At 36.7% G+C, this 18694-nt stretch overlaps 1 protein-coding gene across 1 annotated transcript in view; it reads left to right on the top strand.

Moving 5' to 3' along the window:
• Nucleotides 1-18694, top strand: part of Dok6 (docking protein 6) — a 363063-nt gene that overhangs the window by 128636 nt on the left and 215733 nt on the right. The window contains exon 2 of the mRNA XM_077105642.1: nucleotides 4329-4436. Coding sequence (XP_076961757.1) covers nucleotides 4329-4436 — 108 coding nt within the window. The remainder of the gene's footprint in view (nucleotides 1-4328; nucleotides 4437-18694) is intronic.

Here is an 18694-nt window from a genome sequence, read left to right as displayed (position 1 = left end):
AATGTTAGCCCCTTGCAAAAAACATAGGTTTCAGTCTTAAAAAAAAAAAATCCATTCTGCCTGCCAGCCTGCCTATGTCTTTTAATTATAGAGTGAGACCATTTACATTCATCATTATTATAGAGATGTTTAATAATTCCAGCCATTTTGACTTATTTATAACATTTAATTTGGTCCTATTTCTCATTTGCTTTGATTTGCTCAGATAGTCTTCAAATGAGAATTGTTCATCACTAGAATTTGGCTTTGATTTCTTCTCTGTATGGTATTTCTCTCTATTGATGGGACTGTAAGTTAGTACAACCACTATGTAAATCAGTATGAATCTTCCTCAAAAGGCTAGGAATGGACACACCATGTGATCCAGCTATGCTGCTCCTTAGTATTTATCCTATAGAAATCAAGTCAGCATACAATAGCAATACATGCATACCCATGCTTATAGCAGCACAATTCACAATAGCCACACCATGGAACCAAATCGGGTGTCTACCAATGGATCAATGGATAAAGAAAATGGTATATGTACAGTTGAGTTTTATTCAGCCATCTAGGAGAATGAAATTTTGTATTTGGAGGAAAATGGATGAAAGTTGAGAACATTGTGTTTATCAAAATAAGCCAAAATCAAAAAGCTAAGGCTTTTCTCTCATGTGTAAAAACTGGAAAGTAAAAAGGAAAATAAAGGTGGTGTTGGGTAGGGGTAGGGATGGATCTCATGAAAATCAGAGGGAGATGGGTAGCATAAAGTAAAGGGGCCAAAAGGAGGGAGAATGAGTGGAAAAGGCTAAATTCAGGGGAATGATATTGGACAAATTGTATTGTTATATTGTGTGCAAGCATGAACATTTACCAACAAATCCCACCATGATGCATAATTCACCAATAAAAATATGGAAAATAAATGGAAAAAAAAGTCCATCTTAACCAGGGGCAGTGGCACATACTTGTAATCCCAGTGTCTGCGGAGGCTGAGATAGGAGGATCACAAATTCAAGGCCAGCCTCAGCAACTTAGCAAAGCCTTTAGCAACTTACTGAGACCCTGTCTCAAAATAAAAAATAAAAAGGGCTGGGTATGTGACTCAGTGGTAAATCAACCCTGGGTTAAATCCTCATACTGAAAGCATAAATAGATAAATAAATAAAGTCAGTCTTCTCAAAACGGGAATGCTTGTGTTTTCTGGCTCATGTTTAGCTCACTCCAAAATAGAAACTAACTATGGTAATACCAGATGCGGCACTGTAGTCACTAGATAGCTCTGGGTGCATTTCTGGGAGTATCAAAGGCTTCATTTGACATGATCTATGAGCAGTGAAGGGAAAAAGGGTATCACCTTTGTTAATATAGATACAGATATTGCTGATAGATACAGACATATTGCTTATATATATGTTGTGTGTGTGTGTGTGTGTGTGTGTGTGTATACATATGTATATATATATATGCTTCCCCCGCCCTCTTAATCAACTCAGGCTACCACAGCAAAGTGCCCTACATCAGGTGACGTTAAAATAACTCCTGTGAGGCAAGGCCTTTAAAGAATAGCAGAACTTACAGTGAAATTGAGTTTTTCTCTGTTCTTGGACATAATAGCGTAAAACCCTCAGCTCTAAAACAAGGCTTCAAATTGTATTAGAGAGTGAGTGAAAAGACTTGCTCTCTGTATGTTACTTCATGGTATTTTGTGGAGAGAGTCATTTTTGGAAGGAATTGCATTTTATTTTACTCTGTATTGGTACATGTGAATATGAATAGCTATATTAATTAACAATACCTGAAGTATCCTAAGATATTAGCAGGAATTAATATTTATATTGAATGTAATATTTAAAGAGTTTTTCTACTCATATCATGTATATCATAGTTCCCATAACTTATGGAATCTTTGAAAACTTTAAAAGTATGTTTGGAACAAGTCCCCTTTTACCATATAGTATATGTAAACATACTGCCATGTGTACTACGTGCATACACATGCAGGGTGTGTAGATGGTTTTGGATACTATGAAAAGCCTGCTGCTCAGAGCATCCTGTCTGTTTGTAGCACTTATGTTTATTGGTGACTCTGTGTGCACTGTGGGATAACTTAATATGCCTAATTTCTTTTTCACTTCACAATAATCGTATAATATAGACATTGTTTTCCCCAAACTGATGTAAGGACACCTGCTTAGAGAGCTCAGTGACTTGCCCATTGTGGCTCTCACACGGGGCTGAGTTGACTTGGAACTCCAAGTCCCGTCTTTACAGTAGCACTGTTCATGTCTGGAAGATCATTACTATAATTTCTGTTTATCTTTTAAAACTCTCATGTGATCCTCTAATTTTCCTGGATGGAGAACACTTGCATCTGAATATTCTGGCTCTGAATATTTGTTAGGCTTTTGCTTCATTAGGAAAAAGGTGTTCACTAGGTAGAGTTTTGTCATGAGCAGAAAATTGCACCTGCTCTGTAAGCAAAATGAGCAGATCCTCGTGGGCAACCTTCTGTGCACAGAACATGGGTCCCCCTTGCCACATCCTCCCTGCTTCTCTTGGGGAGTCTCCTTTGTTAGCTGGATACTGGGTAAATCTGAGGCTGCTCAGCTAGTCAGGATGTAAATCCAAGCCTGTCTGATCCCAAAACTTTAAGGATTTTCCACTATGCCAAGCTGTTTCTTCTAAGTTCACATTTTCTAAATGTTACTACTTAAAACATAAATGTGTTTTTAAAATTTAAAGTCAGAATTCTCCAACACCAAATAAAAATCAATATAGAATTGAGTTCATTGAAGCTAAAAAACCACATACTAAGATCATAGCCCAATTACATTGATATATTCTTTGCTATTGTTTTACTTAGGGAGTGGGGATCACTAAGGGACCAAAAGATGTAGCATGTGCTGAGCACAAGTGTGGGAAGAACACCCAGAGTTTCAAAGTAGCTCCTCATTTCCATGTACACAGAGGGAAAGCACTTGAGAGGGAAGGCACATCCATTGGGTCTTAAGCAGAGATGGACAGACATGCTCCTATGCAGGGACCTCTGGGTTGTCCTGGACATGCACCTCCAGGCTCCCAAGGTCTAAGAAAGACAGCAAGAGCCGTCAAGTGCACGTGCGATCATTCTGCTTTACAATGAGAAGTCTCTATCGACTGCACTAAAAGTGCCTTTTACCAAGAAAGACGCTGTCTGTTAGCAAAGAAGCAATGCACCCAGAATCAGTCAACAGAATTGCAGTATTCATCCTCTTCTAACGCAAAGTGTTCTGTGACAACTTTGCAATTTAAATAAAGACAGAGAAGATAAATATAGTGACCTAAGTTTCTGAAATTTCCTTTTACAAATTTCCTGTGGCTGTGGAGAGATTTCACTCCAGCAAACAATGGATACGTTTTGAAATTTAAAAGTTGCGGCCAGTTTGCATCCCCAGACCTGCTTCATCACTGGAATAAAAGGCTCTACTGCCTTGCCTCGGCAAAGGTCTGTGGAGGGCATGTGAGAGGTGAGAACCCGGTGACAGATGATGGAAGCTCCAAGAGTGATCAGTTCACAACTTAAAGGCAATTTCCAGAAATAACAGTTTCTGTTTGTGCAATTATTAGTCATTTTTTTAACCAAAGTGTAAAGATATACAGTTGTGTTTTCCAATCTTGCATTATCTCTAACTCTATCTTAAAATGAAGTTAATAATACTTACTTTATCTACTAGTTCTGATGATTAAATGTGTATATAAAATCTGAGACTTATTGTACATACTAAGTACTTAATAAAATTCTAGTTACTAAAAAAGTATAAAAGAGTGAGACAGATGTGCCCATTATAAAAACAAATTACTTTCTCTTTCCTAAATTAACATATGGGCATCTGTTAAAAAAAAAGCCTAAAATCCTACAAGATAAGTTAATTTTTAAATGCAATGTTTTGGGTTTTTTTTTTTCTCCAGAGGTAGAAAATTGAGCCATACAGAAGTGCTTCACTTCTGTATGAACTGCTACTGCACTAGCACAGAAAACAGAAAATTATGTGTCCTGAGGATAGTGGGAATAAAGGTTGTATATGATCTTGAAACCCTGGGAATTTACTTACATTGAAAACTACTGAAATGCACACATTGACAACCTCATTACACAAAGAAATTCTTTTATAAGAAATGTTGTATTTTAAAAATTTGCTGCAATTTTAATTAGTAACATACTTATCATTCAAAGACAAAGTTACTCTATAAAGTAAGTGTGCTTTTAAAAATGTATTCCCAGTGGATTAATTGAATAGATAAACCTCTTGGTGCCACTAAGAGCATATAAAAAGGAGAGATAATGGGATTCTTTTATTTATTTTCAGATTTTCAGACGATGCTGGCTGGTTTTCAAGAAGGCTTCCAGCAAAGGACCCAGAAGGTTAGAAAAATTTCCAGATGAAAAGGCAGCTTATTTCAGAAACTTTCATAAGGTGAGTCAGAGTCCTGGGAGTCCCTGGGAGAATAGCTACACCCTTGACAACTCGTGAAGATATTTCCTTGATAGATGAAAGCTGCAGAGGCAAAGATTCATGGTCAAGATAAAATGTCCCTGTTCTGATAAAACTCAAAAGTTATGTTTCTTCTTTATTGTAATCATCTGTTGTAAATGCCAGGGGTACCTCTGCAAATGAAAGACTCATTTTTATTGCTACTTTGCAAAATGAGATGACTCATAACTCAACCAGATCATTTTCTAAGGTGCTGAGTAGGCATTTTCCCTCTGTTCAGGTTAATTGAGCATTTGTTACTTTGATTTAAACACTGGGCAATATTTAGGAGATAAAATTTTGAGGCTAGTTTTAGCAGTGCTAATGATATTGTTAATGTACATGGCACTTGGTGTTTAGTCAGCTCCTTAACAAGGAAATGATCATCCAAAGTGCTGAGATGTAGAAATGTGCCATAAATTCAAGGAGTAAAATATTAATTTCCTAAGAATTAAAGAATGTAAAATATAACCCCAAGTAATAATTCATATGCTACCTAAAGTTATCTTTGGGGATCACATCAAAACACAGTTCGGTATTTTGCAGCAATATGGAGGATTCCTGATCAGAACTCAGAACTGTAAAACAGTATTGTTGGTTGTAGGTGCTTGGGAAAGCTCAGTAAAGATTCTAATCTGTCTTTGGTGCTGAGCTAGAGAAACTTACCGGTTGATGTCATGAATGTGTGGAATTTTATTTTATATGCTATACGTTCTAATTTCTCCTTTTATTAACAGAAGATTATTTATAGTAATATATTAACAAATTCTATTACACAAATAGCTAACAGTCACATACATTATATCTGAACCTAATCAAAGAGCTTAGAATTTGAATTTCAGTAACTGTATAAACTATTCTATGTATTAATGGATATTTACTCTCAAAAAAATGCAAGTTCAAGTCTCTATTCACTTACTAGCTCCTGGACATTTGGTTTTCTCACAAGTGGATGGATTTTAGAATTATTATATTACATGTCTCTAAGGGTTATGGAATTCTGATAGCATAAAACAGCTAACAATTCTTCTTCTAACTACAGGAAAAGAGTTTGAGTTCTAAAGTCTTACTGGTATTGTATTATGATTATTATGGTTATGATTTTGGCAATAAGATTAAACCTATGAATAAAGAATTCCCAGGATTTGAAATACAAATGTGTGATATTTATTTTATCATTGCAAGGTTGAGGGACTGAACATGCTTTTTGTGAAATTCTAGTCAGAGACCCTGCCTGTTGATCAATGAATTACATTAACGTGAGCTCGCTAGTCAATGCACCTGTCCTCCCACCCCCACCCCCACACTCCTCCTTTACCATCTACTGTTTGGACCCAACCATCTTCTGTCTGAAAACTCAACACACTGTAGAATTCTAACCAATCATCAGGATTGGTAATGTGGACACAGAGGTATGTATCTTTGATCCAGGCCAGATCCTCTGCTCCTGGTTGGTGATTTGAGATAGGAGAGAGTCAGACATTGCCCTTCTGAAAAAAACTTGAATTCTAGTGCAAAGGACACATCTAATTCACAAAAGTGAGTATACATAGGAAAGTACACACAGTTTTCAAGTACACAAAAAAAATCATATACATTCCACATCATTCTAATCAACATTCCATAAGTCTTTTTTTTTTTTTTTTAGATATTTAAAGCTCATTTTGTGTGGAAATCTCTATAATCTAGATTAAACAAAGCAAGTTTAATAAAGAGTGAAGTTGGAACTATTATGCTTAAAAACATCAAGGCTAACTATGAAGCTACAGAGATCCTCACAATAAGATATTAGCAATAGAATATGCAAAACGATCAATGAAAGGGAATAGAAGGTCAGGGGTGAACCTGTGCTTTCACCATCAGTTGAATTGAGAGAAAGATACAAAGACAAATCAATGGGGAAAGAAATTTTATTCAACAAATGCTGTTAGAACAACTGACTGTCCTAGGTAAATAAGTAAACATTGATCTTACTTTACACCATAGACAAAATAAACTCAAAACAAGATCACTGGTCTAAATGAAATGCAAAAACTCCCAAAAGTAAACATAGGAGAGATTGTTTCCCCTGTGGTATAAGAAAACAATTTCTTAAGACACACACACACAAAAAAAAGAAAAAGAAAGAAAGAAAGAAAAAACTTGCTAAACTGATTTGAACTACATCAAAATTTAAAATATTTTTCTCTTTAAAAGACCCAATTTGTAAATTTAAAAGGCCAGTAATAGAGCAGATTAGAGCAGACAACATTTTTTAAAGCATTTATCTGATAAAGGACGTGTATCAAGGATATATGAATCTGACAATGCAATAAGAAGAACATAAATAATCCAGTATTAAAAATGGACAAAAATTATGAACATTTTCTAAATGCTCAGTAAATAAGTGCATGAGACAACACATGACATCATTAGTTGTCTATAAAATTCAAACCAAAATCCAAAACTACCCATTCATTAGAATGGCCCAAAAGACTGAGAATAATTAGAGTTAGTGAAAATATGGAGCAACTACACTCATATTGGTGGTCAAAATATAATACTGTGCACCAATGTTGTTTAAAATGTTATCCATCTACCCAGCCATGCCACTTTTAGAAATTTACTACTTTTCAAAATTTATCCATTCAAAATGAAAATCATATCCACCTAATGGCAAGTATAGAAATGCTCACTTTGTTTCCAAGAGGCAGGAGTAAAAACAATAAAAACAACCTAAATAAAGCAGGAGGCGGGATTATAGTACATCCATCAACAGATATCCCTGAATGATGGAAAAGAAAGTCTTCTGGTACGCAGAATGTGAGACAAATATCAGAATTATGGTGCCAAGTCAAAGAAGTCAGGCCTCTAAAGATGATATTGTAATGATTTCACACTTATCTTCGGTAACAGAAATGAGGTCATTGGTTGCCTAGCTTTGAGAGGGTGACCAGGGTAAAGGTGTGGATGGGGAACAGGCTGCAAATAATGGTGAAAATGTTATTTTTATTATAACAATATTTTTAACGGGTATATACAACTGTTGAAACTCACTCATTTGCTTATTTTAAATGGATGCAATCTTTGTGGGTGAGATATTGTTCAACACAGCAATATGGAAAAGGTCAATCCTGAAAGAATATTGAAGAAGGTCAGGAATCTCCCCACACTGCCCAGCAGGCACTTTATAAATGCGTGATCTAGATTCTGTACATAGCAGCTGTGTGAACTGGGGTTGGCCATTTAACCTTCAACATACTTCATTGTCCTCTGATAAATTAAGATTATGATAGTATCTATGACAGAAGGCTATTGCAAGGAATAAATGATACCATTGCCCTGTAATGAGGTTAAATATAGCTGGAATGGTTAATAAATGAAATTTTACAGCTCTGCATGTAACGACTTAAAGAGGTTCTTCATATATAGCAAGTCTTAAGCAGTAATTAGTTCAGTCCAGATGTGACAGTGGCTTAGATGAAGTGTTGGTATTGGATCTGGAGATAAAAAGACAATCTTTGGACATGGTGTGTGAAAACTGACAATATTTACTTAAGAATTAGATGGAGTGAAATGTAGTAGTCATGGGTGATTCATGGGTTTGAACTTGAGCAAGAGCATCAATGATTATGTGATTCATGACATGAGGAAGTCTAGAAGTGCTAAATCTGGGTAAAAATCACAAGCTTTAACTTTGTATGTGTTATACATGAAATGTCTAGGAATCAATTGGGTAATTGAACGTGGTCAGGAGTAGAAAAAACACCAGTGCTACAGTTCATTTGGTTGTCCTGGGCATATTGGCAGCACTATATGCTACAGCACTGGATGAAATGTCCTTGGAAGAGTTGGAAGACAGAAGAACAAACGAATAAGTAGCACTACAGTATTTGGAAGATGAGAAAAGGCAATGGAGCCTGGGCAGAAGTTTGAAAAGAAAAAAGACTCTAAGTGGAAAGAAGAACACTCAAGAGTAGACCATTGGAACCCATAGAAAACAATGACCAGATGACCATCTGTGTCTAACATCATGGAGGGATTGGGAAGACAACAGAAAGGAGATGGTTAGACGTAAAGCATAGAAGTGTCTGGTGACTCTGACACAACTATTTCATTGAAATATCAGGACTACGTTTACGTGGAGTGACCTCCAGCAGAATGAGAGGCGAAAAAGAGACCAGCCCTTAGGGAGCTTTCTCAAGAAGTCTTGTGCCAAGACCCGAAGCAGATATGTCTTTAAAATGTGACCGAATGGCAGCACACCTGTAGAAAGCACAGCGGGAATGGTCTAGCTGACTGAAAACCAGGGGGAGGAAGCTCCTGCGTCTTGTCATAGTGCCTTGTCTTTGGAAGAATTAAGGGTGCTTCATGCATTTTAACAAAAAGAAAAGGATAGAATCTGAGTGTGGACACAAGTAGGAGGTACAAAAATTAATGTTAGAAAACTGCAACTGAGCTGGGGTTGTGGCTCAGCAGTAGAACACTTGCCTAGCCCGTGGGAGGCACTGGATTCCATCCTCAGCACCACATAAAAATAAAGATATTGTGTCCACCTACAACTTAAAAAAAAAAAAAAAAAAAAAAACCTGTCACACTTCAAAACCACCCATGTCCCCTCCCCCATTACCTGAGAATCAAGGTACAAAACAGTAACAGAACTCAATGAGAATAAGAATATTTAAGGGAATAATCTGTTAATAAGTAGCTAAATAAATTTCATCAACTGTAATGTGCAGCTGTGGAAAGCATTTTAATAACGAAACTCAGTAGATGTGACAGCTAAAATTTACCTTTGTAGTGGCAACGCTGAGAAGATTAAAGTTTTTATTACTATGACTTTATAGCTTTGGCAAGGCGAATTCACTTCCTTAGTGACTTAGGTTTCCTTTCAATAATTTTATGTCATTTTTTTTTCTGAGATTGACTGTGAACTGAATTGGTAAATTTAAACCAATCTTTATAGGGAAGATTAGTTAGAGCATGGTTCCTCAGTGGTCAGAAATCTTGAGGTTGATTTTCAACAGGGTGTGCTTAGGTCCCCTTCTCATACTTGAACTGTATTTTAGCACACATTGCCTGGTACTTCCACCGGCTGACTGGTTCTCATACCTGAGCCTTCCATAGCCACATCTCTGGGCTCCCTCTTCATGACCCAGCCCAATGATGCTGGTTCCTGGGTCCTCTTTCCCTTAGCAGGTGCACTACTTCAAATTCTCTTTTGTCATTCCTTTATTTTTCTTTAATGCCATTCTTTATTACTCAAATGCGGTCTGTTCCTCAAGGCATCAAAATGGTATTTCCATGAAGCAATATTCAAATTGGAGTAAAACCTTAAATGTGAGAATTTTCTTTTCCTGGGTGAGATAAGTGACCTGCAGGCGTACCTATCCCTAGGAGTAATCACTGTTGTCGTTGCCCGGGGAGCTGCCCTCTTTATTATGAAACTGTTATTAATCCCAAGTCGTAAATAATGAGCACAGCATGATTAAGAGGGTTACATAACTTTTTGTGAGACTACTAATACAATGCAACCATTAGCATGATATATATTCTTATGAGACTGCTGGGTCTGGTGACAAGACAAATACTGAGGCTCTTGTTTGCACAACAGGGACAGCAAATGTCATTGTCCACAGGATTGTGGAGAGCAGAAAATAAGATACTGCATTTGAAGGATTTAGGAGTATGTAGCGTAGTCCATAAATGCTAACAGTTATTGTCATTGTTGTTTTAAGCTTTTACAATCTGATGAAATAAAGGGTTTATAAATAGCTGACTATAATAAATGCAATGAATAATAAAAACTATGAGGGAATAGTTAATTCTATCTCTGGAAATCAGGGCTTTACAAAGGATGTGCAGTTAGGAGCTTCTTTAAAGATTACTCTGCTTCATTAAAGATTATTCTGTTTTAAGCAAAATACACAGGGGAATGCATTGTGCATAAAAAGAAAGAGGAAAAACTGTGATAACAAGTTACACCATGGGGTGATTTGGAAAGCACTTGGGTAATCGAGTGTTGGCAAACTCTGCAAGGAGAGGTTGTCAGGAAGATGAGCCGACCCAGGTGGATGTAGCAACCAGGCAAAGGATACGAGAACCTGTAAGAACTGGGTTTTTATCCTTTAAGCAGCAGAGATGTCATGAAAAAATTAAAATCCCTTGTCAAATAATCCAATAAATTCGGTTTATTAGTGTTTAAGTACTTTAAATGAGTAATTAGTCAGTAACTTTGATTTTCCCTAAAATCTGCCCTAATGTATGATAGCAATAAATTAAAATGATCAATCAAATAAATAAAATGTTTCTAACCTAAGTGAGGAATTTCTGAAAAATAAGCTAAGGATACAGTTTTTTTATCAACTTTATATTTGTATTATGCCCTGTCTAAAACATACATATTATAAACTTACGAGTATTGATGGTCTCACTTAGACATTTGATATGTTTACTGTGAGCAACATCCTGCCGCATAAATCAATTTTATATGAAACGGTTATAAAATGGTATATACTTTTTTAAACTTCTTGGTAGAAAGAAATTTGAAATTCAAATCACTAGCTACTGAAGGAAGTTATTAAAAATGCATTAGGGTTGAAAATGTAGCTGTATATAATTGTCACAACAGATATTCAAAACAAATTTATCCTAGATGAAAACCGAACTGGAGTAATTTACATAAGATCAGCTAATAAATTTTCCTTAATTTTCTAAGCAGATGAAAAGGAAACAGTTTATAGAAAAATTAATGAAATAAATATGAGCACTGCCTATAGGGAGGAAAAGATGAATAAAATCCCTGAAAAGGATGAATGAAGACAGAATGATGTGCAGCTTCAGGGGCCACGCCAGGAGAGTGCAGCTTCAATCGGGACCAGTCTCACGTGGAAATCCTCTGTAACCTGACACCGACAGCCTCCTTTGATTCTGTCTGCTTCACTCCTCTTTGGTGCTAGCAGTACCCATCTTCATTTAAGACAAACATCCGAGAGAGCCCAGGAAATAAATGACGAGGGTGTCCTCGTGAAAAGCGGCCACCTTTGCAACAGACCTTTAAAAGCCAAACGTCCCTCGTGTGTGCAGACACAATGTCTGTGCAGAATGTTCTGTCGAACACTCTCATTGAGCCTCTGAATAATGGCTCAATGCTTCGTGGGTGCACCCTTGATATGACGGGAAGCATGTTCCAAAGTTGGTGTCTCTTGAAATACCTGCTGGAAGTTCCCGCAGTGCAGTCCTGGGAATGACTGGTATTTATTTGGATGAAAGCATCTTATCCATTTGTTCATTTCGCCATCTGAAGAAGTTCCATTTTCTTGAGCATAAACACCTTCTAGCCAACGCATGAGCTCTGGGATGGTCTTCCTTAGCCCACGGCCCTTTATTGTTTATTTTATCCTGTCACTTGTCTGACTCCCGTTATCCCATGCTAGTTGCTCAGGAAACACACACACACACACACGCACGCATGCACAAAAATGAAACAGGAAAAGCTGCTTTTATGTAGGATGAAAAAAGGAAGGAAGTGCCCACGGCGCACTGTGCCTTCTGCATAAAGTGCCTCTAAAGTTAGCCACCAGCAGGGGAAGCCAGGAGTCAAGCCCTCAGGGTGGAGGGCGTCAGCAAAGGGTGACCTCAAGGCAACAGTGAACGTTCAGAGGTAAACTTGATCTGTTTAATATCAGAATTGAGGCCAGATAAAACTTTCCCAAATCCAATGTATCTCCAAGAAGGAACAGTCCATGTGGATTAAGGATGCCTTGGAAAATAGACCATCCAGTAAGCAGGTTAAAAAAAAAAAAAAAAAAAAAACAACTATCACTTTACAGAAGATGAGAATCAGACTCTTAGAAAATACCTGTAGGATTGCTAGGAGCTGGGTTTAGCCCATGTAAATAAATATTGTCTTTTATGAGAAAAAATACTATATTTATTACACTTTTTAACATTATTTACTTTCATGTCATTTTCAAGACAACTATTTACAATGGTACTATATTTTAAAATTGGTATAATTTAAACAATATATTTTCCTGTCTCTAAATAATAATTGTACACCAAGAGAATAATTGCATGTAAAATATAAGACAATATGTTTATAATAGTCACTTCTGCTTCAGATTTTGCAGTTTTTAAAACAGGGAAATATTTCATACCGACTTCTGATAAATTTTGAGACAAATTTGGAGGATGAAGTAAAATAATTTTCAAAAGTTATTTTATGTGGTAAGTCAGACAATATGAAAGAATATTCAGTACCACAACTCTGTTTTGACATTATTTCCATCATTTCTGGAGCATTTTAACATTCATTTCACAGATTTAGATGCACTGCCTTGAATTAATTTCAGAATATCCTCAGTACATTTTTGGTTTTTAAAAATATTTTTGATCCATCTATAAACTCTGGAATAGCTGACGGATGTAACAGAGAAACGCTTATAGCATCATGTTCCTGAGAATAAACTTTTTTTCCCCCATTAGCCTAAAGTTATATATTATAGCCCAGGTAATGAACACTTGTTCATGTGTAGCCTATAATTTGAAAATGCTGCACTGAGAACTTATTCGTAAATAATACTTTGTACTTCACTATAAATATCTATCTTTCATCTTTACTTTATAAATAATACTGATGCCTCATATTTATTTCAAATTGATATGGTATTTTAAAGCTTTCTAAATCTAATAGTCTTATTTTAAAATAAACAATAGGAACATTTTAATTGGCATTGAACAATTGTATCTTGCAGACCAGGCACCACCACTGAACGACTGTATTGATTAGAAAGTAGGTCATTGATTTAGGGAACTGCAGCCTTTGAAGCTCAATGCAATCACTTCTTTTAATGGCAAATGCCCCTTTTTTTAAACTTGGAAATATTATCAGACATAATTTGACCTCTAGAGGAAATAGAGAAATCCCTGCCACAAAACACTGAGGGAAGCAAGGCATTTGGCTTGGCTTGGTTGGTTATTTATTTATTTATTGAGACAGGCAGATATGCACACACAAACTCACAGAGATATTTGCAATTATTTGCATAAAAATAAACTATTTTCCCAAGTTCTCCTTTTTAATTTCTTTGAATGAAGTTAATCATATTTAGATACCAAGTACACTACAGGATTAAAATTCAATCTGATTTTTAAAAGATTGGAATCCTCCTTTAATCTTATGGCTTCAGAAAGGTTCAGAGAGATTGTCCTCCTACACAATTTCTAGTCTCTGAGCTGAGTCAGCCAACTCTCTGATGTGGGCCAAAAAGTGACCTTTCCCCTGTCTTATCCCAGTTCCATCTTGCAAGTAAACTGACCTGATCAGACCCATCACTCTCCCCAAGATTCACATATTTTATGCAGTTCAAATGCTGAGGATCTCTGGGGCACAGGTCTGGTTTTCCACTGCTGAGTAACCAATTGCAACAAAGGCACTGGGTCAAACAGTACCCACCTGTGAACTCCCAGTTCTGTGAGTCCAAAGCCTGGCCCAGCATGTCTCTGGGTTTCACAGGCTGAAGTCAGGGAAGCAGGTGGACTAACTTATCATCTGGCCCTAAAGAAGACTCTTCAAAGCCCCTTCCGTTGCTGGTGGGGACTGAGTCCCTTTTTGGTGCAGGTCATCCCCTTTTCTTGATGACTATCCACCAGGGTCTGCCTTGACCCTTGACATGTGGTTCTTTGTCCTAATTGAGTTCTCTGTTATTTGAAGCTTTATGAATTTCAAAGCAAAAATGTGCATGATCTTGAAGATGGTGTCTTGAGTCTGTAAATGTGGAGCTGAACATTAGCTAGACGTTATTCCCAGTTTACTCCTACATCACAGCTGGAGTTGGTCTCATAAACTTACGAAATTAACCACAGACTCAGCTTTGGGGTAACCTTTAGTATTGATATTATTAATAATCACACCAGCACTCATGGCCACTCCATATTCCTCACCACAGAAATACGACAGCGCCCTTAGTTATGTGAAGAGGTATCATGTGCCGCACTGCGGGCGGCTGGGCTGAAGACTGACTCAGAGCACCTGCAGATTGCGGTGAGCATGTGCCTGTCAACAGGTTGACCTGCTGGAATTTCAGTTAGCTTTTCTTTAGAGGTGAACCTCCCTCCCTCTCTCCCTCCTACGCTCCCTCCCTTCCTGCTTTCTCTCTTTCCCTGGTGCTACACAGCTCACCTGCGAAGGTTGCAAGGATCACGCTACTCACTCGGTGGGTGCTGCCATCACTGGTTTCCATAATTCCTGAAAGTGTGGGGTTGTCTGTAATCTGTTTTATTCCCACTCCCTGATCCACTCATCCTCCTCAACTGTGGCCACCATCACAGTGAGTTTGGCTGCAGTCTTTCTATTTGTGTGATTCGTGTAAACACGTACTGTTGATTTCTTGTACATTCACTGCATTGTTGATCCACAGGAATACCCCCGTGTAATAGTCCTCATCTGTGTCTTATTCTCATTCACACCGTGTGAAGGCTGAGACCTGTTTGCATTTCTGTGTTCTTTTTGTCATTGGCTTCCAAAGGCTGCATGAATCCCCATAGTTTGCATCTACTCTACTTTTATGTTTTCATAGTGAAAGGAACTAGATTGGTAGCAACTTCCCATTACCTCAAATAATTCTGTAATTAAGATTTTTTTTCCTATGTCCTTATGACCCAGTGTGAGGAAATTTTATTTATTTATTTATTGTAGATGGACACAATATCTTTGTTTTACTTTTTTTTTAATGTGGTGCTGAGGATGGAACCCAGTGCCTCAGGCATGCGAGGCAAGCACTCAACCACTGAGCTAAGACCTCAGCCCTGTGAGGAACTTTTGAGTTTACCTAAAAGGAGTGAGAGCAGAACATTGTACTAAAGACATGTGTCTCCTTAATTTAAGTGTGTGATAGATGGCTGACCAGAATGGCAGCTCCACACCTCCTCTGATGCCCGAGGGCCCCTGTATTCCCACATGCTTCTCAGTGCACTCCATCACTTAGTAGTCTTCTGAAATATATGGATGTAAAGTTATTCTGTTCTCAGTTATTTTGGACTGTCTTCCTATACAGGTTTGCTTTGGGCTACGTTTGTGCAGGAATTGCCTGATAATGCTGCTTGTCCGTTTTCTTACTGCAATTCCTGCATTTCCTCTTGCAGTTTTGTAAGCTTGACGTGTCTATTTGGAGCATTAGTCTTACTTCTGTCTTACACTTTGTGTTTTTCACTTCTGTCACCTGCCTGTCAACTCCACATTGGAGTCCTGCAGTAAACAGAAATCTGCAAATCGCAAGCACCCAAATTTGTCCTGGGTCACGCTCTGATCATTTCCTTTAAGAAGTACTTACCCACCTCATATACCAGAAATATATCCTCCCACAATCACTCAGTTAGCATTATAGTTTTCCTTTAAGATTTTTGCTTTCCATCTATGTAGTATCTAGATTTGTATGTTGATCTAAGAATTTTCTTTTTAATATATAGAGAACCAGTTTTCACAAGTCTTCTTAAGCCTTCTCTTCATCATTATGGTGACATGTATTTAATACATAGACAGAGAATGTTCACCTTTGAATTATCTATTATGTAAACTGGTTGCTCTGGAACCACGAACACACCATTTGGCTTACTTCACCAGGGTACCATACTATGCATATAACATTTAGTAAGGCAAGAGCCCGAAACATTTGGTTGATTCTCCTTTTATAGAATTATTTAGCAACTTATCGAAGAACCTTTTATTCTGCTTCTTTTAAGGTTAAAATACTCCTCAAGGAAATCCTTAAGCATCTCAAAATTTCCCTTGTTATTATGAAGGCATTTATATTTTATTTTCTCACTAAGAATTGCTGGCATGGAGAAGTTACTTTTCAAACTGTGTATCTGATAATATTGCTAGGTGTTTTTGTTGTTTCTAACAGTTTTTCTAGTGACTGTTTCTATGTCAGTGATCGTAATATCTGAAAATACAGATGATGGCACCTTCTTCCTTTCCTGGTCTTTGTTCCCAGGACCTGTGTTTTGTGGAGACTTTGATAGCATCCCAGCCAAGGCTCCAATAGTAAATGGATGATGTCTGCTGCTTCTGTGGGAACTAGAATAAATTTTGGTATATACCCTGTTAACTAAAGGAAATTATTTTCTATTCTTGATATAGAAATAGTTGTCTCATACAGGGTGTTGAACGTTATCAACAATATGATTATTTCAGTATTCTAAAGAAATCAAGTGATATTTGTCCCTTAATCTATCCATTTTGAGAAACATATCCATAGTTTTTAACTAAACTTTTACTCCTGGGACTACCTATTATTATTCACTGTCACTGTAAATTTTGTTAAACTTTATTATGAAATCCCCCATAAATGAGCTTTTGGTTGATGAGCACACTGTCTTATTGAAGTTTTCAAGTATTCTTTTTTTTTTCTGTTGACAATTTTGAGGTTTTATATTTTCCTAGATACATCTCATTTTTTTGCCTGCACTATAAAAATATTAGCATTCAGTTATTTATAATCTTTCTATTCATATTTATATCTTGTCCATTTTCCTCTTTGTACCCTTGATTCACTTTTCCTTTGTCTCACTTAGCTTGCCAGAGGTCTCTTTTATTCACTCTTTCACAGGGAGCTCTTGGTTTTGTTAAATTTCATGCTAGTTTCTTCATTTCATTGATTTCTGACTTCATTAGTTTGTCTTTACAGAAATGCTCCATGGTGTTTTATTTCTGTGTCTGAATGCCAGGGTTCTTTGCCCTCATCTTTTTTTTTTTCCTCTTATTGTTCCTGAAAAGTATTTTTAAATATTTATTTTTTAATTTAGGTGGACATGATATCTTTATTTTAATTTTATGTGGTGCTGTGGATTGAACCCAGTGTCTCACACATGCAAGGCAAGCGCTCTTCCTCTGAGCCACAATCCCAGCCCCCATGAAAAATATTTTAAGGCTACATATTTCTTTATGCAAAATTTTATCAGTGTCTCTCAAATTTTAACATGTTTTGCTTTTATTTTCATTAAAATCCAAATATTTTGCCACTTAACTTGAAATTTCCTTTTTAAATCATATGTTATAACTGATATTAAGAAATATGTTATTTACTCTTATATGTATAGGACATTTAATTGTATACATTATAAATTTTAATTATATTGTGTTAATGCCATAGAACGTAATTTTTATAATTTTATTCTTTTGAGTTTACTAAGGCGTTTTTAATCAAGTGTATTTTCATAAATACTCCAAATATGTTAGAAAAAATTTCTATTGTGATTACTGTTGATAGCAGATATATGTCTAAAAAAATAAAATAATATAAAATAGCTTGACCCTATTATATTTTGAAAAACCTCCATTTCTTTCTTATGAGAGGGATAAATTTATTACTTAACTTTCCTGTGAACTGTCAAAGACTTTTGTCACTGCAATCACATTATAATTTGTCCTTTGGTTTTTCCATTTGCTACAAAATTTACCAGACAAAATAAGCTTCCAAAACCACTTGGGTTGGGGATTAGGGACACATTGCACTACTTTTAGCATCTATGTTATCTTGATTAAGAATCAAGTTTGATTGTTGTCTATGCAGCCAAGATGTGAGCCTGGGCACCAGTCGAAGGTGGACACAATGTCTTAACCTGTAAGCATCTTCTCTGGATTTTTCTATTCTTTTTTCCATTTGGAATTCAGCTTCTGACACCTTTAAAGTTCATGTGTGTCAGCAAAGTTTGTATTTAACTATAGTCCTGTGTCTTTTTGAACAGCTGAAGAATCATTTTTACCGCAAGAACCTTGAGAGTTGGCAGTTTTGCTTCACACCACCAGTTTTTTATCTTATTTCTATAACACTTCTGTCTGCTATTTAATGGTAGATCAGCAATCCTTCATGATAGTTCTTCCCAGATGTCAAAAAGTCTGCAGTCAACACTGAGCTTCTCAACAGGTGCCCATTTCTGTGTTTCGATTCCAGAAATGCCAACAAGAAACAGAGTTACAAAAATTATAACCAGTGTGATGACTTGCAAAAATATCGACTAAGAGTTTTCTTGAGAGTCATTGTGAAAATCATCAAGTCTATGATAATAGACCGTGGAAGAGAGATTCCCTCCTCCCCTCCCTTCCACCTTCCTTGACTTGATCCCTTTCCTTTTGCTTTTCTTCTTGTTTTCACAATGACATACTTGACCTCTTTGTAGAGGGTGTACCTGGAGGCTCCTCCATCCCCCTACAGGAAATG

Source organism: Callospermophilus lateralis, chromosome 17 (genome assembly GCF_048772815.1).
Source record: "Callospermophilus lateralis isolate mCalLat2 chromosome 17, mCalLat2.hap1, whole genome shotgun sequence".
Taxonomy (NCBI): Eukaryota; Metazoa; Chordata; class Mammalia; order Rodentia; family Sciuridae; genus Callospermophilus; species Callospermophilus lateralis.
The sequence above is the reverse complement of the archived record's forward strand: the minus strand, read 5'-3'. Positions and strand labels throughout refer to the sequence as shown.